The sequence below is a fragment of the Mustela nivalis genome, assembly GCF_964662115.1.
Source record: "Mustela nivalis genome assembly, chromosome: 1".
NCBI classification, from domain to species: domain Eukaryota; kingdom Metazoa; phylum Chordata; class Mammalia; order Carnivora; family Mustelidae; genus Mustela; species Mustela nivalis.
In genome coordinates, this window is record NC_139020.1 from 112,317,290 (window position 1) to 112,344,197 (window position 26,908).

A 26,908-nucleotide genomic window follows, 5' to 3' on the forward strand; every position below is an offset into this window, starting at 1 on the left:
TTTACTAAATACCTAATTAGGTGAAAGGAACAGGACTAAGGAAAAGGCAAGGCAGAGAGAATAGGCAGAAACTACAATAGCCCCTAACTCCAAAGATTTCATGTTCAACCAACAGGACAACATTAGACTTGATCACCTTAGTTGTATAGAAGGCTGAGAAAAGTACCATGATGTACAGATAATTGTCCTATGGAGTCAGAGAGGAAAATATAATCATTTTTAGGTGGAGTGATTGGAGGAACTTTCCTGAAACAGAAGAGATTTGAGCTCTTCTTTGAATGATAACTTAGTTCATCCCTGATTGAGGTCCTCCAATCTTTCTAGTGGCCCTTGTATCCAAGGACATGATATGATATGACATGATATGACATAAGTCAACCACAAGGCATCAGACTGGGTCAATAAAATGGCCACAGGGTCTACCATCTGACATACTCTGCAACCTACTTGGCACTCCTATTTCTGGTTCCTCTGGCACATGGTGTTCATAGGATTCAATATAAAATAATCAGGAGACTATACTTCTAATCCCAGATCTGCCACTATCTTGCTGTATGGCCATGGGCAAATCACTTTCATTGTCTGGTCATCTATTTCTTATTTTGTGAAAGAAGGTGGTAAAACTAATGGATTGCCAAGATCTCTTCTAGCTCTAACACTACATGATCCTTCTTTTCATGAAGTTCAATATGAAGTAAAGAAATAACCAAGAAGTAGAGAAGTGGTCCCTTGAGGGATCTCAAGGTCTGCAACTTGGAATCACTATTCTATCTTGTCCTGCTTCTGCACAGATATCATACATCCTCCTGAAACATCCAAAAATAATAAAGAATCGGAACTGTAACACGAAAGAAGCATTGTCATCTGTGAAATTACACTTCATGTTCTTAAAATCCATGCAAAAGCTGAAATATGCAAAATGTGGGCCAAGAACACTCAAAGAAAGTATAATATCAGTGCTGAAAGCACTTTGAGTAAACTTACACACACTCGCACACACATCCCCCTCGAAAGAAAGACTGTTCTGCTCTAAGGATTAGCAAAGGTAATTAGGTAAATTAGCTTAGCTAGGGATAGATGTAGTGGTGCGGTGGCTTTAGCACATGGGGGGCAAAGCAATAACCTAAGATTAGATCCTATGAGATCCTAGAAGTGTTTAGATATTACCAGACTTTGAAAAAGTTGGAATTTCAGTGTTGTTAGCCAGGCCGTGTACTCTCCTCTGTACCATTCCCTACGGCTTATGTGCCTTCACCATTAGTGCTTTGTTATCTGCAGCAGCCCCAAAGCCATTATTTTGAAATGTGTAGATATGCAAATATTTTATTATAATAATCAGAAGCAGCAGCATGGTAGCCAGAGTTCTGATATATATCTGTCAACAGGTTCTCAAGAAACAAAGTTCCATTCCCAATTCTGGTCTATCCTAGACCCAAAATTTCTTTTCTTTAAAATGTAACATCCAATCTCATAGTTCACTTGTAGCTCTCTGACTTGAGTATGTGAATGGCTTGTATTGATTAAGTTACAGTAAATACCCAGAGTTGTAATAGCCCAAGTTTTGAGGGTCAGTCTAAGGTGGTCACAGGAATCCAATACTCAGGGATTTCAATGTGCTATTTGCCTCTCTGCCCATTCACAAAATGACTGAGTTGGGGCATTTGAATGATTCTCAGCAGGAGTGGTTCTGCCTCTAGAGGACATTTTGGAAAATTTTCAGGCATCTATCAAAGATTTTCTGCAATGATCAATGCACAGTAAAGAATTCCCCTGCATCCCACATGCCTTTCGAATATTTTATAGGACATTCATGGACATAAAAATATCATTTATACTTTCCTAAACCAGCATAGGCTTATACAGTTTATATTGTACCATTATTACAGTATATAGTATACTGTATTATTAAAATATACCTAATACTACTAATATTATTTTAAACGAATATACTTCCCCTTGCTGTGTTTTACATATAAGCACAAAACATCTTTGCACAGTTTTGATATCCTGTTGAACTTTTCAGGAATGTAACTACCATGTAAATTGAAAAGAGATTATACAGTTTTATTCAGTTTAACCAAGAATTTGTAACTGTTTCAGAGTCATCTCACTGAGCACAACTGCTGGTGGTATTTGAGATTTCAATATGTAAACACACCTGTATCAGTTGGCACTCTTAGCTGTTGCAACCACCCCCCCGCCTCATGATTCTACACACAGGTGCAAGAGTATATTGCTTCAGTTTGATTTGCTGGAGTCAGCAGAGCAAATACTGAATTATTACTTTTTGTCAAGAATTGTACTTTTGCTTCTATTTTTACTATAGGAGAGGGCATTATAATTATTTTTATAGAGTATGTGCAGATCATATTACATATGAATTTTATCTTAAAGGAAGTGGTACAAAATATAATTATAGTAATATGAATCTGACAGGGTTGAACACAATTATGTTAGATCTCATAAATTTAAAATCCAAAATAACAAAATAAGCCTTGATTATCTCCACAGCAGTGTCACCCGTAGAAACTGACACCCAGTATTGGACATGGTAGTGGAGGCGAAATAAACACAGTAATCTCTAACCCATGGAAAATAAAGCAACAAATTTGAACTAATAAATACTCCAGCCCATTTTAGTTTTTAAGCACTCCTTTTTTACATATCAAAACTTTCTCTAGAAAGGCTCCTCTGTAACTTTTCTTGCTTTCTTAAAGACATTATCTGGATCACACATTAAATCTAAGCTCTATTGTTCATTAAGTTGAGTATTTATCAAGAAATTTTGAAAAAAAAATAAAAAAATTTTAAAAAAGAAATTTTTTCAGACAAATGCTATGTTTACTAACTCAAATTCACTAACTCTAAAAAAATAATAGCTACTTGTATTTGGTTCAAAATGAGGTCATAATCATAATTTCAAACTCTCTAAAACACTGGTTATATTCATGTTTGTGTCAAATTAGAACATATTTTGTAGTTTATACAGCTATTTCTCATAAATTCTCCCAGTGTTCACACAGCTTTGTTATTAAGGCAGGACAAGAATAACTATATCCTTGTTTACCAAGCTTTATGCACACAAAATCCCAGCAAGCTATGTTGCTCAGTCCCCTGCCTAGTCCACTGCCCAGCAAACCATTCTGCCTTATCAAATCCTTCCCACTTACCTTGTCAGGGCAGTGCTGTGATGATCCATTTCTAGCTTCTTGTAGGCCAGTGCTATCACCCGGAAGCCCTGTGTTGTATAACTCTGAAGTTCGCTAACAAAACTAGTTGGTACTGTTCAAAAATAATTAAGATTAGTATGCAACATTTACTCAGTTAGTATTGGTGGAGAAATTCTTTACAAACAAATTCGATTATTTCCCAAGAAAACACACTTCTAAAAAGATACACAAATAAGTCAGTGGGAACCCTAAACATAATTATGTTGTCAGGATTGACCTCTTGGGATCCAGTGGAACTGAAATGAGAATGAAGCATTGGAGGGAAGAAAGGAAGGAAGGAAGGAAAATGTAAAAAAGATGGGGAAAGCATGTAATTCTTTTTTCTCCAGTTTAACCAACAAACATTTATGGAGAGTCTACCTATAATGTATGTGTCAGGTGTCGAGTCTGCAGAGACTAAACTGCAGGCCCTGCTCTAGAGATCTCTGTCTCTGAGGGTAGAATGAGGTCATTGCCATTGCAAGGGATCCAAGTAATTGCAATGTGCTATGGAAACACTTTGAGGAGCTTATATCATACTGGCAGAAAGTAGGTAGATGAAGGAAGGGGAAAGGCATTTTTGACCAAGGAAGCACCGTAGGCTCAGACATGGAGACACAATACATCAAGACTTGAGTAGTGAGTGCAGCTCAGGAAAGCACAAGAGGGGAAGACAGTACTGGTAAAGCATATCTGGAAAGTATGATGAGAGTCAGATCATGAACGTCTTAGATATGATTCTAAAGGAGTATGAGACTATCCTGGAGCCTGTGGGAAGCAACCAGAAGAATAAAAACAAGAAAGTGGCAACATGGTTACAGTATATGGTGGAAAAACCAATCTGGTCCCAGTATAAAAGGTGAATCAGAGTAGGGGAGACCAGGGGCTGGAGTTCGATTCACCAAATATTGAAGGGATCCTGTGGAGGGATGATGAGGGTCTGAGCTAATGGAGTGACAGGGCCATGGATTAGCAGTTAACAAAACAGAGGCTATGAAGAGAGGGAGGAATCAGGGACAAATCATAAATTAGAGGTAGCAGTGTAAATTAGTAGTATCATTCACCAAGATGGAAAATATAGGAAGCAAGAAAGATAAGTATTGAGTTTGGGATGTCAGCTGAGTCACCACATTAGCAATGACCAGTGGGCAATTAGAGTTATAGATTTAGTGTTGGTGAGACACATTTGGGCTGGAAATACAGATTTGTCAATTGTACTACAAATCTATTCACTTACCTGTCTCAGGTTGGCAAAAGCTGGCTACCCTTTCTGGTGCACCTTTCATGAATGCCAGCCTGTCACCCCCCATCTCTTGGGCAATGACTGTCATCCTCTGCAGTGCTGATGAGAATGGGAACTGATGCAGGATTGCAATTCCTTCCACTGGGACCTGGTTGAGGGATGAGGAATGGAGAGGGACATACCAACATAGCTCTTAGATATTAGGAATTAATTACTCCTCCCTCTATTCTTATTTTAGCAGATACAGGAACCAAGGTATTAGCAATTTTCACATACGGAATTCAAAGAAGACATATCTGTGCCCTTTCAAAACTGTAGGCTTGATGAGATTTTCCCTTTAAGTTTGAGCATTATGGGGTAGATAGCAGGCAAGTCTTACCTGGCTGGCTGTTTTGCAGGGCTTAACTACCATGGCATGTGCTGGCACTCCTGTGATGTGGAAATCGTCCCCAGAAATAGCCATCTCCTATTTCACAAATGGGATATTTCATTGTAAAGATTTATTTATTTCTCATCATCCACTAATACCAGGCTCAAACTCACCCCTTGAGAAAATCCTGAGACCACCTCAATGTACTCTCGGTATCTCCTCCCTCAGCCAGATGGAGGTGAACGAGACTTATTTCACCATGGGGGGGGGGGGAGTGCATTGGAAATACAGCAGAACTTGAAGGGCAGATACTTCTGAATTATTCATGCAATTTATCCTGCTTTCTCTGTTGGAATGTGCTGCATAAAGCTTCATTCTCCACTTCTGAAGAGCTTAACTTGAAAATAGTGAGCATGAAGAGCCAGACTTGTGTGCAAGGGTCTTTGTTTTCCTAAAGTTTGAAGCTGTTCCTGCCCTTCCCTCTCTATCTAACTTAAATCAATAGTCCTCAGGGCCAGGCAGGGCAGGGACTGTGATGGGCATGGCTAATGTTCAGTAAACACTCAGTCATTGCTGAAATAATAACCCTAAATTATAGTCAAAGGAACCTTTTACCCAAAGATGTCAAAATGCTTTGTAATCATATCAGCCAGCAGCTGAAAAAAAAAAAAAAAATCTCAGACAGGAAATTGTAATTCCTACTTAAAGATACAGAAACAGTAACCTAGGAAGGATGGGAGACTGGCAAGGTTACCTCGGCCGGCTACAGAACCGTGCCGCACAGGAACTGGAAGGGACTCTAGAGATTGCCTCCTTCAGTGGGGCTAACACATGTACCACAGGGGTCTAGAGCTGCACCAGGATGCAGGGGGTGGAGGTGGGCTTGTGGTTAAGTAGATGGAAGGCGCTTCCCGTATTTCACGTGGTACTCAACCACAGCAACTCCAACTGTTGGTGTTTTATAGAATACTTCTGAATAAGGTTTCCTTTTTGTGTGTGAAGAAAGATAATTTTTGTAGTTTTTTTTTTTATTATTATATTCAGTTAGCCACCATATAGTACATCAGGTTGAGATGAGCACTGGGTGTGATAGACAGCTATGCAAATACAGTTTCCTTTTAAGAAAAGATTTCAGTTTGGTTGCTTTGTTTTGTTTTGTCTGCTTTATAAGAACACTGCTGATCTAATTCAGCCCCGTCGTTTTAAGGTCATGAGAGCCAGAGGCCCAACAAGAGAGCTGACTTCACAGGGTCAAGTAGAATAGAGCCGAAACTGGAACTGGGAAGCCAGACTACAGAACAAAACCAGAACCAGAACTGGGAAGTCCTGAACTACACCATTTGTTCTTAAATCTCCTTCGAAGTCGCAACAAAAGTTCTTTCATGGTTTCCCTTTCTCTTGTTTTTAGCTTTGGAAATAAAATCAATATTTAATGAATAAGAATAAACTTTCGGGAACAATGGGTTATCCTAAGCACAGAAGACAGGGCTGTTTCCTAATCCCCACATTCTAGAAAACTTTAAAACCAGACCTTGCTCAAGAGTTGGAAAATAATTATACAATAATTATATTGTCTCAAGAGTGGGAAGATATATAATAATCATAATTACATTAATCCTATTAACCTGTAATAGTCCAGGCACACTACCAGGGATTTTTTTTTAAATGCATCATTCTATTTAATGCTCACAATAACCCTACAATGGAGATAATATTATTAGCCACATTGTACAGGTGTGGAAAACAGGCTTAGATTAGTTTGCATGTCACTACCACACGCCACTCTTTATTGTAAACCTCATACTTATAAGTACTGAATCTGTGTTGTCCTGGCATTGAAGATGCTTCTGAGCTTCTGTGAAGAGCAGGGTCTTACCCAGGTGGTGGCTTCAAACATCTTGAGATCCAGAGGATCTCCTTGGATGGTCCCATCGAGAAGGATCAGAGAGTGGCAGCTGGCCATGGCGGCACACAGCGGGCCCCATGGCAAAGACCTGCCCGAGGCAAAGCTGTGTATTTCCTGGAAGCTAAAGGAGAAAAGAAAAGGGGCTTCAGTCCTCTCCCTCCATGCCACAATGGAGCTTCTGGAAGTAAATATCCATTTAAAAATTAATTTAGCATGGTTTGTTACATTAGTACCCATTCTCCAATCCGCAACCCCAGATTAAGAGTGCTTCATCTAGCCATCACCGTCTTTAAGTTCAGTAAGTATGAGAAAGGTCTCTGGGTTCTTTCAAGGTCTTTCTTTTCCCTGTTCTTTCTCTGCCACTAGTTTAGTTCCAGAGGTATAGAAAAAAACTAGAAGTATCACCCTTAGTTTGAAGCATATCCCTATTATTGTTTCTTCCACTGGGGCTACACAGGAACCGCTAGCTGTGCCTCCAATATGCAGATTCTAGACCTCTCACCATCCTAATTGCTCTTCATTGGGCAAGTTTGTATTTGCCATAGTTTGCCTTCAAATGCAGTCTCCAGGTTCAGATTATTATTTCTGATGATAAGAACATTGCAATTCTTTAAATATGGCCTAAGGTTGCTCTAGTCTTTTCTTCTTGAAAGCAACCATATCACAGTGTTATCTCATAATTCAACCATATTTCTTCCTGGCTTTCTCATTCAAGCTTCCCTACAAGTTCAAAAACATCTTGGCTGATTACTGACCCTGTTGATTGTACCTATCATTATATATCAAAAGTTCAAGTTATCCTAGTGCTTTTCAACATATTCCCTAGTATTTCAGCAAACATTAAGCAATCACCAGCAATGTGATTAACACAGAAGCTTAAGCTCATGCTGGAAAGCAAACACAGATAAGGTGGGGGAGGATCTTGTTTTTAAGATAGCACACACACACTCTCATCACTGTGTAATTCTGAATCTGTGTTTCTGAGCTCCTGAGGATGGGGCCAAACCCTGGTTTACACAACAAATAAATAGAACTCTCTCTCATCCTTGTCTTCATATTCTTATTTAAATGTTTATGATTGATCCCACTCAAATAGCCTCAGGCAGTCTTCTGGAAGTAGCTGGCACATTAGGCAAGTCTTTGGGAAAAAATAAGAATTATTAAAGACGAGCTTACCTCTTACAAGAAGATTCTTAATAGCCTATAAGTCAGATAGCTATTTCTTACCTAATATTGAATCGGTATTCTTTGTTATTAATTAAATGTATCAATATTTTTCAAATTTTAAACTTCCCTTTTAATCATTAAAGCCAACTTTGACCTTTTTGAGAGAAAGAAGGAATGGAGGAAGAAAGAGTGGCAGACCTAATTAATTAGTCCATAACCTAAACATTATATCAATTATTTTTATTTAAATTTGACAAGCTGCTTTTAGAAATCGAAAGTTTTATAGATAAGATGATGTCAATTCAAAAAGTAGAAAAGTATTTAAAAAATAGAACATAGTTCATTTTAAATTAAACAAACATTTGGAGTGCCTGGGTGGCTCAGTGGGTTAAAGCCTCTGCTTCAGCTCAGGTCACAATACCAGAGTCCTGGGATCAAGCCCTGCTCAGCAGGGAGCCTGCTTCCCTTCCTCTCTCTCTGCCTGCCTCTCTGCCTACTTGTGATCTTTGTCAAATGAATAAATAAAATATTAAAAATAAATAAATAAAAAATAAATGAAACAAACATTTGTTATACATGTGCTGTATGTACCTGGTATAATGCCACAGCACTAGGAGCACAAATGTAAATAAGAAACACACTGCTGGGACACTTGGGTGGCTCAGTCGTTAAGCCTCTGCCTTCGGATCAGGTCATGATCCCAGGGTCCTGCTTGGCAAGGAGCCTGCTTCTCTCTCCGCCTCTGCCTGCTACCCTGCCTACTTGTGCGCACTCTGACAAATAAATAAATAAAAGCTTTAGAAAAAAAAAAAAGAAACGGCTCTCTGGATGTTTGCATATTTGAATAAATGCATACTTTTTTTTTGTAGAAGCTGAGGTAGAAACACACTAGTTAACAGGATGACTAGGTATATAACTAAATCTCTCTTTGAGAGAAAATGGAAAGAACTTTAGAATGTTTAATACTTAGAAGAGGTTTCTTTTGTGAACGTAAGTGGCTAGAAACACCAAGATTTATTTTTTAACCCCGGAAAGAGGTCTATAAATAATATTTTAATATGAAAATGTATTAAACACATGTAATTCAAATCTTTTATGAGAAAATTCTAAGTCATCTGCATAGCGAAGAAGAACCATAATGTACCCTTTAGTAATATATGTTTTTGCAGCGAAAGCTGCTAAGTGTGAAAGGGAAACACTTTCATTTAAAAAAAAAAAAAAAATGTAAATGTCAAATGTTTCCTGATCCCAAGTGAAGGTAGTGGTGAGAAAAAGCAGCCAAGGCTGCAAAGTCAGCCATGGCCACAAGAGGGCCACACGAGAGAGCTGTGCCAACCTTATCACCAGGAGCTGAAAATTGCTAAAAAATGAGTTTTTTCTGGCCAGACAGGAGGAGTTTCTGGCAACCAAAAGGTGGAGTTTCCAGAACTACAGTACCAGGGAAAATAAGTGCATTAGCTATGGCTCCACAGATGTTCCTCTTCCTGCAGCTCAGTGTACCCAGATCCGTGCAGCATTCTTCCTCCTGGTACACCTCAAGGTTTCAGTTTGTGCAAGAAACGTACTTCCCGAAGGGACAGGGTCCTGGTATTCTCCAAAGAGGTACCCAGGGGTCAACTTCGGCCCCTGGCTAAAATGATGACAGCAAAGTACATTATATAGTTTTTTAACTTTTTTTGCAAATTACATTTTAGCAAGGACCTGAAACCCCTCCATCCCCTAGGTTTGTGAGTGGCACAGGGCAGGGGGTGGTGGAGGGAGATATGTATGTTTTAAGAAGACTTGGAAGTGTTCAAAAAGAAAAATTCCATGAAGATACTATCGCAACCACTGCTCCAAAGTCAAAGTCAAAATGTCTTCATTATTAATTTTCAAGAGAAAATATTTTCTCTGGAGAAAGAGAAATGCGAATGCATTCGGTCCAGGGTACTCACCCATTCCTATCGCAGGGCACAACTCCCCAGAGATCCAAACCATCCCTTGTTAAGGTGCCTGTCTAAACAAAAACAAGCACTCGGTTTACTCTGAAGAGTCCACAGCCGTATAGTGACAACCCATGAGGTATGTTTTAACAGGGAAATATATGTCACGAACACATTACTGAGATCAGCACTTCAAGGAAAGGCACAAAACGAAGCGGGTGCCTGGGGTCCCAGGCAGAAGGTTTGATGAGCTCACACCAGTTGTCTGGCCAAGCTGGAGATAAAAGGAAGAAAGCAGTATCTGCCTTATTACTCCAGACACTGGTTTTGAGGATCTAATGGTAGACTAAATGGATGGAGAAAGTTTCGGTAAGCCTGTAAGAAGGCTCACCGAGCAGAAGATAAGTAATGGAAATAGAATTTGTCCCTGCTCTAAACAGATGGTTTGCTATTTGACACTTAAAAAAAAGGTTCTTATTGATATTTCTCTCATGGCAGAATAACGATGAAGAGCTTGGGTTCATTTCCGACACCAGCTGTATAACCTGGGCAAATCATTTAATCCGTTTGAACATCAGAGCCCTTACCTGTAACAGGCTTATAATCAAATAAGGTTGTTATAAACATCAAATGGGGTAATTCAAAGTGCTTAACTTAATGTCTGACATAGAGTAGGACCAAATTGTAATGATAATTACTCATAATTATTACTTACTTTATTCAAATTCATGTCCTAATGGTCTTTCCCTGCTTCTTTTGCCGGGTGCAAGGAGGAGATGATCCCAACAATAGAACAGCCTTCTCTGTTATGCTAGTTTGATCACAAAATAATACTGAGATGCTGGCAAAAGCCATGTTAACCTTCTGATCTTGGTAGATCACTCAGAGATTCTAGTAATTATATAATACCAATCTGATCCCCTTAATTCTCTGTCATCAAAACCCCCAAGGTACTGTTTAATAGGCACAGAGTTTCAGTTTGGAAAGATGGAAAAATTCTCAAGTTGGATAGTGGTGATGTACTTCGAGCCACTTAAAAATGGCTAAAATGGTTAATGTACATTTTGTGACAATAAAAAATAAATTAAGAAAAAAAAGAGAACAACAATTAAACAAAAACAAAACCAAAAAACACCTCAAAGTTTCCCCACTCCCTAAAGAGTATGTATGAATTTCTTAGCCAGAAGTTAAAGGTGCCTCCCATTACTAATGTCTTGCTCTGGCCAGAACCATAAGCCTTATTGCTTTCCTGAATCCATTTGTGTGCCCATGTCCACCTGCCTCTAAAATCCTTGAATCACATTAATTTTCTCTATCTATATTATCATGATTTGACATCTTAAAACCTTTCTAAGGAAAGACTGCTTCTCTGGGGTTGGCTAATACTTCCAGAGGTAGCAAGGAATTCAGCATGTGTTTGATGTGTGAACTAACCAATCTTCTACCTGGCCCTTCCTCCTCGGGAGGCAATAGTTCTCTGCCTTCATCATCCCAGGGCCAAGTGCCAGAGACAACCCTATAGCCCAAAGCTCATCCAAATCATTCAAAGTAACCAATCATAAGCTATGGCCTGACTTGCCTTCCCTGGAGAAATCCCAATAATGACCATGGCCCAAGCATTCCTCTCACTCCTGTTTTGGTATCTAATCAAAGACTGACATTCCTCCTGTGGCCCCACATGGCAAACTGAGTGTCTCTCCTTACCAGGAGAACTGTGAGTAAGGTTAAACTTTTTTCAAAGGCAATGACCTCTCTCTGCAGGCATCAGTCATCTTTACAAATGAAGACCTGGGCACAAAACAGCCCATCTTCTCCATCTTCCCCCTCACAACTCCCACCCTCAATCACAGACCAAAACAATACATTCAAGATAAAATAGATTAAGAGGCTGGTTATGAATACCTGGCAAATAAGGATAATTTTAAGCGATATACAACAGATGCGAAAATCCAGTAAGGATTTGATTAGGGTTTTCCTATAACCAAGTCCAATTAACCGAGTAAAACACAGTTATATAAACTCTTCTTTTTTTTACTCATTCATTAATTCAATAAACATTTATTGAGCACTGACTATACACTAGGCAATATTCTTAGCATTAGGGATACAGCAGGGACCATAGTAAAGGGTTTCAGTTTTGTTCTTTGTATGGGGCTTTGACCAGGAGGGACAGAATGCTATTTTCATTAACTGTGTTTTATAGAATATTGGAGCTGAAAGGACTGTAAAAGAGTCACTATTCTGTATCTATTCTCCCTCCTCTAAACCCTAGCATCTGAGAGTCCAAGAGATGTGCCTTTCCTAGATCACACACCCAACCAGAGAAAAAAATAAAGTCCAATGCCAGGTCCTCTGCTTCCTGCCCCAGAAGAGTAAGAAGAACCTGCACCAGATGACAATGATGATAAAATGGTGATGGGCACGAGGATGACATACACATACCTTATCAAAGCAGACGAGGTTTATTTGTCCACATACATTGATCCTCTGTGGACTGATGCAAAAGATGCCTCTCTTCTTCAGCCTCCTCTGGGCATAGATAATACCCGTGGTCAGGGCAGCAGGCAGAGCAGGAGGCACTGCAATTGTGATGACATCAAGGGCTTTCTTCACCACCTCCTCTGGAGGTTCCTGGGACAAAAATCTCTCTTCAGCATTAACAGGTAAAGCAGTCCTGAATAGCATGGTGCAGATGGCTTTTTTTTTCCTTCTTCTTCTTCTTTTTTCTTTTGTTTTTTTGTTTTTTTTGTTTGTTTTTACTTTTTTGGTCAAATTCCCAGAAATGATAAAAGAGGGTCAAAGAGTATGGCTCTCATACTCCAATGAAAAAGTTTGTAATGCTTCATACTACGACCAGCAGAGAACAATGTACAAATCTGCCATGACATCACCGACATTGGGTATCTGGGTTTTATTTTAAATTCCTTATTTAATAACTATAAAACACTACATTATTGGGATAAATAAATTCTCAGATTGAAAATGAAAAAATAGCATAAGTAGAAGTGTACCAGATAAGAGGCATGTTGGTAGCTCAATAAACGGTGTTTTGTCCCTCTGGATCTTATTTTTATGATATTACTTAGTGATCAGTCTTTCATATTGGGGAACTGTGAGTGTATGTGCAGGTTTCAGTGTTCGACTTTGTTTCCCAGGTTTGTAAACCATGACTGAGATTAAGGTTAACACACAGAGTGTAAATTATACATAGACAAGTGTATGTGTGCATGTAGTAAAAGAACAAAAGCAGCTTACCCCGCTGAGCACATAGACACACAAAGTATAGATCATCCCGATGGTTGCTGTCCCCACAAGGCACAAGAGGAACATGATGGCATCCCTGTAGAGCTTAAAGTTCATTGGCTTCGGGTAGAGAATGGATCTCACGAGGTCACCTTTTGCAGTGTTGAATCCTGGAGTAACAAACACACACTCCACATTCTCAGAATGACATATCCTACTGCTAGTGCTCTTCTAAGCCTCAACATGGCCTTCGTTTTTCTCTAGAGATATTTAAACAGTGCTTAAGCCCAAGGACTATTAAAGGATAACTGGGAAAATAGCTGAGTGCTGGAATGGAAATATCTCCCCACACCTATTTCAGAGCCTATTCCTCTCTGATCTTTCTTCTCTCTACTTTCAGTTTCAATGCATTCCAGGGCAAGGAAACCACCGCACTGAGGTCAGAGCACAGCTTTTCCAAGCATATCTTCATTTTTTTTTTTTTTAGATTTTATTTATTTTAGAGACAGCATGCATGAAAGTGGAGTTGGGGCAGAAGGACAGGGACAAGCAGACTTGTGCTGAGTGCCCAGCTCAACGTGGGTCTCGGTCTCACTACCTTGAGATCATGACCTGAGCCAAAATTAAGAATTGGATGCTTGACTGACTGAGCCACCCAGGTACCCCCAAGTATAACATCATTTTGAGGGAATGACTCATGAGCATTTATACACACACACACACACACACACACACACACACACACACACACACACGTTGCTTGACTTTAAACCATATGACCCATTAAATACCAATGGACTTAATTTCTAATACTTTTCAGTGTCAAGCTTTCAGTTGCTAACCCTGCCTAGGATTAGAAAGTACTTGGGATTTGGGGTTAAAAGATCTAGGTTCTAGGTCCAGCTCTGTCGGTGCATAGCTGTGTAATTTTTTTTTAAGTCTGCTTGGATTGTGTTGAACTCAGCCTATTTACATACAAAGTTGAAAAAGGCATCTTTACTGTGCTGATTTGATACATGGAAATAGTTTATAAACCACAAAACACATAAATAGTAATTGTTATCAGTATTATTTTTACTAAAACGGCATATGCCATAGTACAATTCACACTTAAAATAAAAAATTTATATATATTTGGCTTATTACCTCAAGATTATTCCTTACTTAATAAATTTAAGGCACTGGACAAATGGGGCAAAAATATTTCATTAAAGTAACAAAATAAAAGAAAAGCTCCTAACTCACCAGTCTGTAGCACCACCGCTTTCACGGTCCCAGAACAGGCTCCCTTGGCTTGGATAATCTCTGTGCCACAGAAGAGGACATGTCGTTTATAGTCTGCTTCACTCTGCGTTTTCCAGGGCTCAGAGCTCTCTGTCTTGGGTAGTGGAGTTTTAGTCACTGGAATACTTTCTCCTATAAAAAAACAAGCATCTCATTTTGTGAGGTAAGGAGCCCTCACTCTTTTATTTTTTTTTTTAATTTTTTCAATTTATTTATTTTCAGAAAAACAGTATTCATTATTTTTTTACCACACCCAGTGCTCCATGCAATCCGTGCCCTCTATAATACCCACCACCTGGTACCCCAACCTCCCACACCCCCGCCACTTCAAACCCCTCAGATTGTTTGCCTCTTTGGAGAACAGTGTGGAGATTCCTCAAGAAATTAAAAATAGAGCTTCCCTATGGCCCTGCAATTGCACTACTGGGTATTTGCCCTAAAGATACAGATGTAGTGAAGAGAAGGGCCATCTGTACTCCAATGTTTATAGCAGCAATAGCCACAGTCGCCAAACTATGGAAAGAACCAAGATGCCCTTCAACGGATGAATGGATAAGGAAGATGTGGTCCATATACACTATGGAGTATTATGCCTCCATCAGAAAGGATGAATACCCAACTTTTGTAGCAACATGGACGGGACTGGAAGAGATTATGCTGAGTGAAATCAGTCAAGCAGAGAGAGTCAATTATCATATGGTTTCACTTATTTGTGGAGCATAACAAATATCATGGAGGACATGGGGAGTTAGAGAGGAGAAGGGAGTTGGGGTAAATTGGAAGGGGAGGTGAATCACGAGAGACTATGGACTCTGAAAAACAATCTGAGGGGTTTAAAGTGGCCCTCACTCTTTTAAATCATGCATGCTCTCACTCAGCCTGTGGCAGACGTTTGTTATAAGCTTGCCGTGGGGTAAGGGACAACCCTAGGTTTTAGGTATACAAGGAGAAAGACATATGGTTCTTGTTTTTAAGAGATTTATAGTCCAGAAAATAAGTATAATGTAGTATTATAAATATTATAAGTTTTGTAACATCACACATGGATGCTTAAAAAGGCTAGATATAGCTACGTGGGGAATGGCAAGTTGTACATTCCAGAATGCAGGGTGTTGGGGAGTGAGTGGCTATGAGACCTGTGTAGGAGCCAAAGCATGGATGGCCTAAGTGCACATATTTAAGTGTTGAAATGGTTTTTGTAGGCATTAATGGCAGAAGGCGGGTGGGGAGATATTCACTGCTTTCTTCAGGAGACTAACATCATATTTGTGTATAAGAGAGAGCAGTCTGTCTGCTATATGGGAGTGGTCTGAAGTCTGGTGAGACATCCAGTTGGACAGAATGAGGTCTGAACTACAGCAGTTGGCAGTGGGAGCAGAGAGAAAGTGCTGGATTTGAGAAATAAAGAGGTAAGAAGTTATGAAATTTAGGGAGTTCTTTTTATCTTGGCAGGTCATAGGGACAGAGAAATTCAAAATGGCTTCCTGGTTTCCAGCTTGGAGAAAATGAGCAGAGGGTAAGTTTTGTTGTCAACACAGGGATTATAGGAGGAAGGAAGAATTGCCTTTGGTCACCATGAGTTGGAGTCGCCTTGTGGAATGGCTCTGCTGAGATGTCTTGCATTTCTTAATTTGGGTCTGGACTTCAGGGGAGAGGCCAGAGACATTTAGTCAGATTCCCCACCTTACAGACTATGATTAAAGCTATGGGAGAGGTGAGATTACTTAGGGACCACGTGTGAGAATAGAAAAGGATAGGACTAGGACATAGATCTGAGCAACACCATCAATGAGGAGTACACGGGAAGAGGAGCAGCGCAGGATGCTGGATAGTGTCATCAGTGGTAGAAGAACTTGGAGAGAAGACACAATCTTGGAAAGTTAGGGAGAAGAGTTCACCAAAGGAAAAGATGGTCAGAATGGTCAACAGCAGCAGAGAGGTCCTTAGGAGAAATCCTCAGAATCCTTTGGATTTGGCAATTGGGACATGGGTGACTTTTACCAGTGCAGTGGGGACAGATTGGGGCAGGTTGAAGTGTTAGTACAAGGTGGTGAATGAAGTTACGGAAATAATTAGGGACTGTTCTGAGAAACAAAACTTATAAAACCTATCACTGGTCTTTCCAGAGTAGGCAGTACAAAGTCAGATATATATGCTGCACTTGTGCAAGAAAATGGTCCTTAGCACTGCAAAAGTCCCATTACTAAGAGATTTAGAGATTTTTAAAAATCTACATAGTCCTTATAGGAAGAAACCTGGCATGCCACACATTTAAAAAGTTTTTTGGTGAAGTTAATAGAAGAAAGATGTGTGTTCTTTTCTCTATTCCATGCCTTCCTGTGCTGCCCAGGGGAAATGGATCCAATCTGGGCTTTCATGGGAACCATAGTAAGTCAATGTGTCTTCTCGGCCTCCTGGTCCATCTGTGAAAAAGACTTTATGATTCTTCTTTATCTTACAGAAATATTGGCAAACATCTCCTCAAAGGTATGCGTGAGAACTCAAAGCACTGTGACCTTGAACAAGTCTCTCATATCCTCCAAGTTTATTTGAAGATATATTTTATATGAAAACACTAAACATAAAAGTCACAGTTGATTCTGAAATGTCTAATGATCTCTACAGCCTTTCAAAATAAAATGACAGGGTTGCAATACCCTTTGTTCAAGAGGAAAATGCTAAGCACTCAGAAAGTTACAACTGTATCAAACTTAGCACATAGAAAGCCGCTTCAGTTTGAACCCTCAGAACCATCCAGAGCAGGACAGTTAAGTAAGACTTCACTGTGAGAAGGTGCCACAGCAGCCCCATCCTCCGCCACTATTGCTCAGATAGAGGAGGAAGCTGGGAGAGCTTGCAGAGGCTGTAAGTCGTGAGACAGAACCACACCTGTCAGCATGCCTTCGTCTACCACACAGTTGCCGTCAATCAGGATGGCATCGCATGGCATTTGCACTTTGTTCCCCGTCAAAACTAATAGATCTCCAGGTACCAGGAAGCGTGATTCCAGCTCTTGGACTCCAGCTGAAAGTGTGAGATGGCAGAGTCAAGTCAGATTTTTTTTCCCCACAAAAACATAATCTAACAACTCCCTTAATTGGACATCAATGAAAAAACAACCAGGACATTTTTAAAAAGGAAGCTGTTCCTCAACATTGATTCAAAATCTGGAAGCAATAAGGAAAAAAGTAAAAAATTACATAAAATAAAAACCTTTGTGTGGTGAAACAATAAATAACTAAGCAGAGAAAAATACTAAAGACAAATTCAGAAAATGTGATTGAAACTTATATTACATTATATTACAAAAGATTAACATTGCTGATATATAAAGAACTCCAGAAGAAAAGAGAGAGATGTATAGCAAATGACTATAGCAAAATTGCTAGAGATGTTAGCATTCTACATGTGTGCACGCACACACACAATGCAAGGGGCATGTTAAACATTTGAAGAGATCTCCTTCTTATTCATAACTTAAAAATTCCAAGTACCTTCCCGCCTGCCTGCCTGCCTGCCTTCCTTCCTGTCTGCTTTCTTGTAGCTCTTTCCTTCCTTACTCAGCCCCAAAGCTGTAGACGTTCAACAAGCTAGGTATCCTTGCAGAAAGCTGGGGATGTGGTTGGCAGCCTGCTGCAGGTGTTGGAGACTAACCAGGATGGACAGGTGTTTACCTGGTGTGGGGCATATTGTCAGAGCCCAAGGAGGGAGAGAAGGGCCCCAATAGTGACAGTGGCCTGGTGTGAGCTGTTGGAGTCCAAGCAGTGAAGTGGAAGTGGGGGAGAGCATCAGTAATGACAGATGATGGGTTACACCCAGCAGGGATTGATAGAATGAGTAGATATAATGAGGCTAATGAGAGCCAGGTTTCTTATGAAGAACGGAAGTTACAAATATAGATGGAAATAAAACTAGACTGAACACTGTGGTATTGGATTAGAATTGGAGACAACAATGTAAACTGATGGTTTTCAATAGACAATAGATAAAAAATAAAATAGATATAAATTAATATGTATAATACATATATATAATATGTTTGCTTGTCTTTTTTATACATATATTTGCTAATTCTGTTCTCTGAGAAGGACTAGGAGTAATGAAATTCCAATAAGGAGGTGCATATCTAGTGCCCAAATTTTGGTTTCTAAATTCTATTCCTCCCCACCCCCCACCAAAAAAAATTAGCGTTTCTTAAGGAAATGGCTGACTACAAAGCTGTCCAAAAAAAAAAAAAAATCATATAAGCTGGAACATTTTATTGCACCATTAAGTAAAACCATACTCAAAGAAAGATGGAGGCAGATAGAAAAACATCAAAGCCAACTTAACAGGCTCTCATTGCCCAAATCTGAAATGATTTGAACATCAAGTAAATAATGATAAATGAAGTATAACCCATAAAACAAAATAGGAATTCATGAGTCCATATGACTTAAGTAAACGGTAGATAAATGGGAAGAAAAGATGTAATTAGAAAATCATGATTTGGCAACTATCAAAGTAATAATTCAGCTAAGAAATGGCAATGGATACTACTAGTGGGTAAATTTAATGAGGATGGCTTGTTTATATAGTCTCAAGTATCTCTCAACAAAGCAACTATTAATTACAAAGGACAAAAGAGTAAATTTACAATGGAGAAAGATACTATTTAATCAAGTGATCCAAAGTGATCCAAATTAACATCATTAGTAATGGGACAAATTTAAATTATGTACCACCTGAGAGGAAATGATGAGGACATGATGTCACCTCTATGATATTTCAGCCCAAAGTACATAACCTGAATTTAACTATGAGGAAACACCAGACAAATCCAAATTGAGAGATATTTCACAAAATAACCAGAGTCAAAGAAGTCAAGATCATGAAGTCAAGGAAAGATTGAAGATTAAAGAGATGTGTCAAACAATATTTCTGTATAATTCCAAATCCTCTCTTATAAAGAACATTATTAAGACCACTGGAAAAACTTGGATGGGGTGTGAGCACCAGTTGCTATTAACATGTCAATATTAACTTCCCGATGTTAATGGTTGCACTGTCATTTATGTAGAAGAATGTCCTTGTTTGAGAAATATACACTACAATAAGTAGGAGTTGTAGAGCCATATGTTGGCAACTTACTCTCAAATGGCTCAGGGAAAAAGTTATTTGAACTATTCTTGTAACTTTTCTGTAAGTTTTAAGTTATTTCCTAAAAAAAGAAAAAAATAAATACATCTAACATTGCCCACTTAGCTAATTAGAAAAAGGTAAAAGTTTGCCAGCATATTCTGTCAACAGGTCTATGAGGAAACACACATTTCAGGCACAAACGCAAGCTGGTACAATCTCCATGGAAAGAAATTTGGCTAGATGTATCTAGCAAAGGAACATACATGCATTTATTCTTTAACTCAGCAGAAGATAGACTATGCCAAAGATAGACTGGTGGAAATAAGAAAAGGCAAATTTATGCACAGCCTTTTGATTACAGCACTATCTTTAAAGTAAAAAACTAAAAAATAAAATAAAATCCTTCAATAGAGAACTGATTGAATAAACAATGGTTTACCCATACACGAGAGTACTAGAAAACTGAAATAATGAGCAAAAAAAAAAAAAAAGTTATATATTCTGCTATGAAAGAATCTCCAGGAAACATATTTAAGTATGTAAATAAACCTGAAACTAATATAATATTGTACATCAACTATGTTTCAATATTTTTAAAAAGCAGGTAAAGCAAACATGCCAGCAAATGTGAGCTAAACCTGTACGGTATACCCCTGTTATCCAAGCAGCAGTGTAAATATATACACTATTTTGTATATAGACTATATAGAAATGGATATTATATATCATTTCTTTGTATCTTTTCAATGTAAGAATAAATCAGAAACAAAAAAAATTATTCTTACAGAGACAGTGAGTGCACAAGGTAGAGAAAAGAGGGATAGGAGCCAGATTTCCTGAATGTTTTGACTTACAGGTTTAACTTTTGAACCATGTAGATATTTGATATAATATCTGGGTTTTTTTTTAATATTTTATTTATTTATTTGACAGAGAGAGATCACAAGTAGGCAGAGAGGCAGGCAGAGAGAGAGGGGGAAGCAGTCTCTCCACTGAGCAGAGAACCAGATGCGGGGCTTGATCCCAGGACCCTGAGATCATGACCTGAGCTGAAGGCAGAGGTTTAACCCACTGAGCCACCCAGGTGCCCCTGATATAATATCTGTTTTATTATTTGATATATTATTTGATATTTGATACATTATTTGATATGATATCTATATTATTTTATCTTTTATTTTGATATTTTATATAATTTATATATTTAATATATAATTTTATTGAATCTATGATTATATATTTTATATCATATATATTTGTGTATGATACCCACATAAGCTAATACAAAAATATATTTGAAAAGTTAACACTAAAAATCTAAAGCAAAATGAATGAGATAAACCTATTGAGTTGCTGATATAATCATACAGAGAAGAACCATTTCAAGCAACTTTGAAACATAAGTGTTTTTTTAAACATATAATTTGTACATTTCATATGGTATATCACAAACAGAGGAAAAGAAAAACTCCCAACAAAATCTCAAATTGTTTTTAGGAATTATATTCTTTCCAGGTGTTTTGGCTTTCAACTCTGAAATTACTATGTATGAGGTATAGAGAAAATGAGTAATTTGTTGCTGTCATTGAGAATTGCAACTTCTGAGATAAAGGAGAGACTAAAGTAAAATCAACAAAGTTAAGTAAAAAGCCCGCAGTTCTAAACTTGAATTAGAAATGTCAGAAGATGGGAGTCCTGCGTGACTATCGGTTAAGTATCCATCTCTTGATTACGACTCAGGTCACGATCTCAAGGTTGCAAGATTGAGCCCTGTGTCAGGCTCTGGGCTGGGCATGGAGCTTGCTTAAGATTTTCTCTCCCTCTGCCACTCCCCCTACTCTTTCTCTCTCCTCTAAAAAGAAATGTCAGAAGACTAAATCTGTCTTCTGAAAAGGCCAAGCAATAGTGACTAACACCATAGTGAGCGCTCTGGTTGAGGTCTATAATAATATAGAAGAGCTCTTTGGAAAAAAGGATGTGTCCAGGTTTGGAGCAGGAATTGTCCAAGGTGAGTTTGGAATATCCTATCATATCAGAAAGCAACAAAACTTTTAAAGGCTCCAGGGGTCATAGCAGAAGAATTCAGAGGCCAACCTGAGGAGGCACTCAAAAGCCAAAGATGAGAAAATTCGAGCACAGTAAGAATAAAAATTGCCATGGATGGAAATGTGTCGACCCATATGATCGCATAATGACACTAAAAAATCCTTTAAGGAATGCTAGAGGATCAACCCATTATTCTGAAAGCTGGTACATAAAAGGAAATAATCAAATATTAATCTTGTCTTTCTTAAACAAACTGAAACTCAGGGTAATGAAATAGTTGAGGAGAGTGTTTTTCTTTATATAAATATTCCACTTAGTATGTGAAAAATCATATGATAGAAGTAGGAATTTCAAACTCTTAATTAAATAGTTAGTCTAAGTCATAAACATTTATGTAGGCTAACATCACAAAAAGAGGATAATCAGTATGTATCTCTCATTGGAACTATGCAATATCAGCTATGAAATATTCTTGTCAAAAACTCAAGCCTCTAACAACCAATTTACAGGAAGTATAGACCACAGAAAATCGTGTTAAATAATTTTATGAATATGTAACCAATATAATCTAAACTGTAGAACCCCTAGGATGAACTATTTGCTTTCCTCAATAAAAAATTTGTGAGGAAAAAAGTAAGATATAAAGGAAGGAATGTGTAGAGTTCAAAGAAACTAGAGACTTATCAACTAATAGCAAGATGTGGGCTTTATTTGAATATTATTTGAAAATATACGGATGTATAAACACACACTTGTGGTTCAATTGGGAAAATTTCAACTCTTCTATGTAATTGATTTTTTTAAATTATAGAATTATTTTAGGTTTTTTTAGGTAAAAGAATTAAAAAGGAATCTTTATATTTTACATATACACTGCATTTTTTTTCCACATTAAATTACATGATATCTGGGATAATTCAAAAATAATCCAGAGAGAGGGATGAAAAAGATTCAGTGTGTTATGATTGTTGAGTCTAAGTGATCGCTATATGGGATTTCATTATCATATTCTTCCCATTGTTGTATGTATGCAAAACATTTCATCACAAAAGGTTAAACAAGAAAATGATCAGGGTGTTTTTAAAAGGGGAAGTTTTACTTCAGCCACAAAAAGGAGCAGATCTATCTTCCCATCCGAAACAAATGCGATATATATATATATTCATATATGTTTCGATTCATATATGTATCGATATTCATATACAAAATATATGAAACAGTGGTTTTAAATACCTAACATAAACAACAAAAGACAGGAAACAAGTGAAGGTGCCCTACAATTGCTCAGTTTACTGTCTTTAGAGAGTTCCCAGGCCATTGTGCAGGAAGGGGAAACCCAGACAAAATCCAAAGGTCTCCCTGACTTCAGAATATAAACATGACAGTCTATAGAGACTAATCATCACATGCATTTGAAGAAGCTACTAGGAAATGAACAATTGAACATATACCTTTTGAACTACCACTCACGATAGCATCAAAATCATGAAATATTTAGGAATGCATCTTAGAATGTGTAAGACCCACACACCGAACACTGCAAAACATCGCTGAGAGAAATCAAGGACCAAATTAACAAAGATTGAAAAATGGAGACATATACCATATCCATAAGACAGAAGACCCAAATTTATTAACATATCCATTTTTCACAAATTAATCTATAGGTTCACCACAATCCTAATCAAAATTTCATCATTTTTTTTCTTGTTAGAAATTGACACTTTGATTCTAACTCAAAGGTTCTAATATCAGAAAAGCAACACTGAAAAGAAGAACAAAGCTAAAGGACTAACATTATCCTATTTAAAGACTATTTTTTTTCTTCATTCACCCCTCCTTTATTTTTTTTAAACTTTATTTTAGTTTTCCAGTGTTCCAAGATTCATCATTTATGCATAACTAATTATAAAGCCATTTGATGGCATTGGTATAAAGCAAGCAGATAGATGATTAGAACAGAACAGGGAGACCAGAAACTGGACTCATCTGTGTATGAGCAATATTTGACCAAGATGCAAAGACAACCCAGTGGAGAAAGGACAGTCCTTTTAACAAATGGTATTGAAATATTTGAATGTCTATTTGCAAAGAATGAACTTCAGTTAAAAAAAAAAAAAAAAAAAAAAACCTCGAAATGCAATACAGATCTAAATGTGAAAGCTAAAACTGAATATTTTAAAAAACAATGTAGTTTTTGTTTTGTGTTTGTCACTATTAATCTCTAAGGGAGACTGCCCATCTATCATGAGTTTAACATTATTTGATAAGACTGACCATATAAATTATGAGTTCCCAACAGCATTCAACTATCAAGTAGAAGAGTTATATACAAAATAAGAATAAAGCAGATGTTGGAAGTCCAAGTGAATTTCAAAAACAGTTTTCTCACTGTCCAACATGTCTTCCCAATTCTGTCATTCTGTTGTCTCTTCCTCAGTGTACATTTAAGACCTCAGATGAAGTTTTTTATGGCCTTTAATAGGAAAGACTCCTAAACACTTCGTGGTATTAGATCCTGGCTTAAAAGAGCCCCAGAATGACTGTGGAGAAGACCATCATCATTCTCCTTCACAGTGGGCAGAAATCCACCTATTACATTAAGTTTCCTATCATGCCTGAAAAGAAAGATTCCTAGAAGACCAGATCTATGCTAATTTATAATAGGGAGCAAAGAATTGTTCTGAAAGATTGCAAGTATATTTGCCCATTAGAAGGACATTATTATGTCCATCATGATGGACATATATTATGTCCATCATTATTATCATTAATGATGTCTAGTCTGGAGAAGGCCTTTTATATCTGGAGAAAACAAAACAAAACAAAACAACATCACTCTATATTTTATGTAACATTTTGATCCTGAAACCTAAATCATTTCTGCTTGGGCTACAAATTTATAGATTTTTGTTTGCTACTTTGTGTTATAGGAAAATATCTGTTGCAGTTGTTAATTATGGCCCCCTTTCCTGGGAACCAGATAGATATGTTCATAGGATTGGAAAAAGAAAAACTAGAATTATATCCACCAGCCCGTTCTTATAATTACTATCCCATTTTGAAAAATGTCGATCGTTTCTTGATAAAATGCATTGTTCAGATCCTTTAGGAAAATTTTCTTCTTTGTACTCCCTACCCTCCTAAGCAACAAAGTTGTTAAAAACTGTTAAATCTGTTCAATCTACTCTAACCTTTAACAAATTTCCCAGATGTATAGAATTTCCAAGCAGGGCTCCTGCTTGTAACTCTTTATATTGAGAAGGATTTGATGAACTTATTCTAGAAAGAAAGTAACTCATATTTTCCTATTGTATTGTTATAAAAATGTATTTTTGAATCTCAAAAAGTACCTCACCTCAATTTATTGAATAGATATTCATTAAAAACTTACATATGAAACACTTATTTACATTAGGACACCACAGAAAAGTATAATAACCTTGGGTTAGTCAAAGGGGTCTTAGATGTAATGCAAAAAGCAAGGTCCACAAAAGGAAAATTTGATAAACTGTACTTTAACAGAAGTAGAAATATCCACCCTTTGGGACACATTGTAAAGAAAATGGAAACAATAAGTCATAGAGTGAGAGAAGATCTTTACAAATCATATTTCTGATAAAGGCTTTGGATTCAGAATATAGAAAGAACTTCTTCTCAGAAGCTAATTAGAGAAAACAACATAATAAGCAAAAGATTTGAACAGATACTTCACCAAGAAGATATATAAGAAGAAAATAAGCACTTGAAAAGATGGTCAGTGCCATTAGTCATTAGGGAAATGCAAATTAAAACTACACATCTGTTAAAATGGCTAAATTTTTTAAAAATGACCATACCAAGTATAGACAAGAATGTGGAGGCCCTACAATTCTCATACATTGCCAGTAAGAATGCAAAATGGTACAAACACTTTGGGAAACAGTTGGGCAGTTTCTTAAAAAGTTAAGCATTTACCTGCCCATATGACCCAGCCATTCCACAATTATGTATTTTCCCATACAAAATGAAAGTGTATGTCCATGCAAAGACTTGAACTCAAATTTTCATTGAGACATCATTTGTAATACTCTAATACTAGGAACACTTCAGATTTCCCATCAGTAGGTGAATGGAAATACAAACCAATCTATCCATATACAGGGGTTCACCTCAGGAATAAAAAGGAATAAACTATTGACATATTTAACAAAAGGACACATTTTAAAATAATTATGAATTTTATCCTTGTAAAATTACCCCAAAATATGTTATAAAAGACATAAAAATGCCTACTGAATAATACCATTTATATACAGTTCTAAACATGCAAAATCATTGACTAAGGATGGGGATGGGGAGAGAGAGAGGTTGAGAAGAGGGATTACAAACAGGTACAAGGCAACCTTTGGGAGTACTGGATAGTCATTATCATTATTGTGGTGATAGTTTCATGGATAGTTACACAGATGTACATAAGTTAAAATCTATCAAATTGTACATTTTAAATATGCTCAGTTATATGTCAATTTTATCTCAATAGAGTTTTTTAATGTTTATTTTATTTTATTTTATTTTGATTTTTTTTAATTTACTTGACAGAGATCACAAGTAGACAGAGAGGCAGTCAGAGAGAGAGGAGGAAGCAGGCTCCCTGCTGAGCAGAGAGCCTGATGCGGGGCTCCATCCCAGGACCCTGAGATCATGACCTGAGCTGAAGGCAGAGGCTTTAACCATTGAGCCACCCAAACGCCCCAGAAAAAAAAAAAAAATTTAAGGCAAAAATGCCTCAAGCACTTTATTCCGTTAGGTAAATGTACAGAAAAAAAAATGCATATGAAGATGAGAGTAGTAGAAACAGAGATAAAAATTTAAGTCCTGTTTTGATTCATACAAACACACACAGATCTAAATTAATGAGACTTACCTTTTCTCCGACATACAGAGACTGTAATACTATTATGTGACTCAACTAGACGGTGAAGTTTTACAGATTGCTGAAAGAGAGGAACGGAAAATAGGAAAAGCCTTATTTATTTGAAGATACATCCAAAGTATTAATTCAGTAAAGCATTAGTCTCTTTAAAGATAGAACACTGTCTTGTGCCTGACTGAATATGCTGGCTAAAAACGAAGGACTAAGTAGCCGATCAGTCAACAGAAAAGTCATCCAGCTTGCTGTCCTGCTTACCAACAATAAGTATGTGTTCTTTGGTAGAAAGGAATTTCCCAGCCTGCTTGGTTCACTCAAAGTTGTTTTTGATATCCATAAATTTGTCTTTAGGTCTTTCAGTTGAGAACATCAAGAACTTTAATCATTCAAGATATGTGTTTATACCTAAATAGCTTCAAGAACTAAGCATTATTTCAGGCTTGAGTTATCCCACATCAGAGTTCCTAATCTATAACTTTATAAGG

The 26,908-nt window shown here is 37.5% G+C and overlaps 1 protein-coding gene across 3 annotated transcripts in view; it reads right to left on the bottom strand.

The window, feature by feature from the left end:
* ATP13A4 (ATPase 13A4) overlaps positions 1-26,908 on the bottom strand; it is a 129,676-nt gene that overhangs the window by 38,389 nt on the left and 64,379 nt on the right. For all 3 annotated transcript variants that reach the window (XM_082728354.1, XM_082728355.1, XM_082728356.1), the window contains exons 8-17: positions 26,418-26,487; positions 17,234-17,368; positions 14,306-14,476; positions 13,073-13,230; positions 12,260-12,448; positions 9,830-9,891; positions 6,699-6,849; positions 4,832-4,918; positions 4,447-4,600; positions 3,171-3,282 (exon numbers count right to left, since the gene is read on the bottom strand). In XM_082728354.1, the coding sequence (XP_082584480.1) occupies positions 3,171-3,282; positions 4,447-4,600; positions 4,832-4,918; positions 6,699-6,849; positions 9,830-9,891; positions 12,260-12,448; positions 13,073-13,230; positions 14,306-14,476; positions 17,234-17,368; positions 26,418-26,487 (1,289 nt within the window). The remainder of the gene's footprint in view (positions 1-3,170; positions 3,283-4,446; positions 4,601-4,831; positions 4,919-6,698; positions 6,850-9,829; positions 9,892-12,259; positions 12,449-13,072; positions 13,231-14,305; positions 14,477-17,233; positions 17,369-26,417; positions 26,488-26,908) is intronic.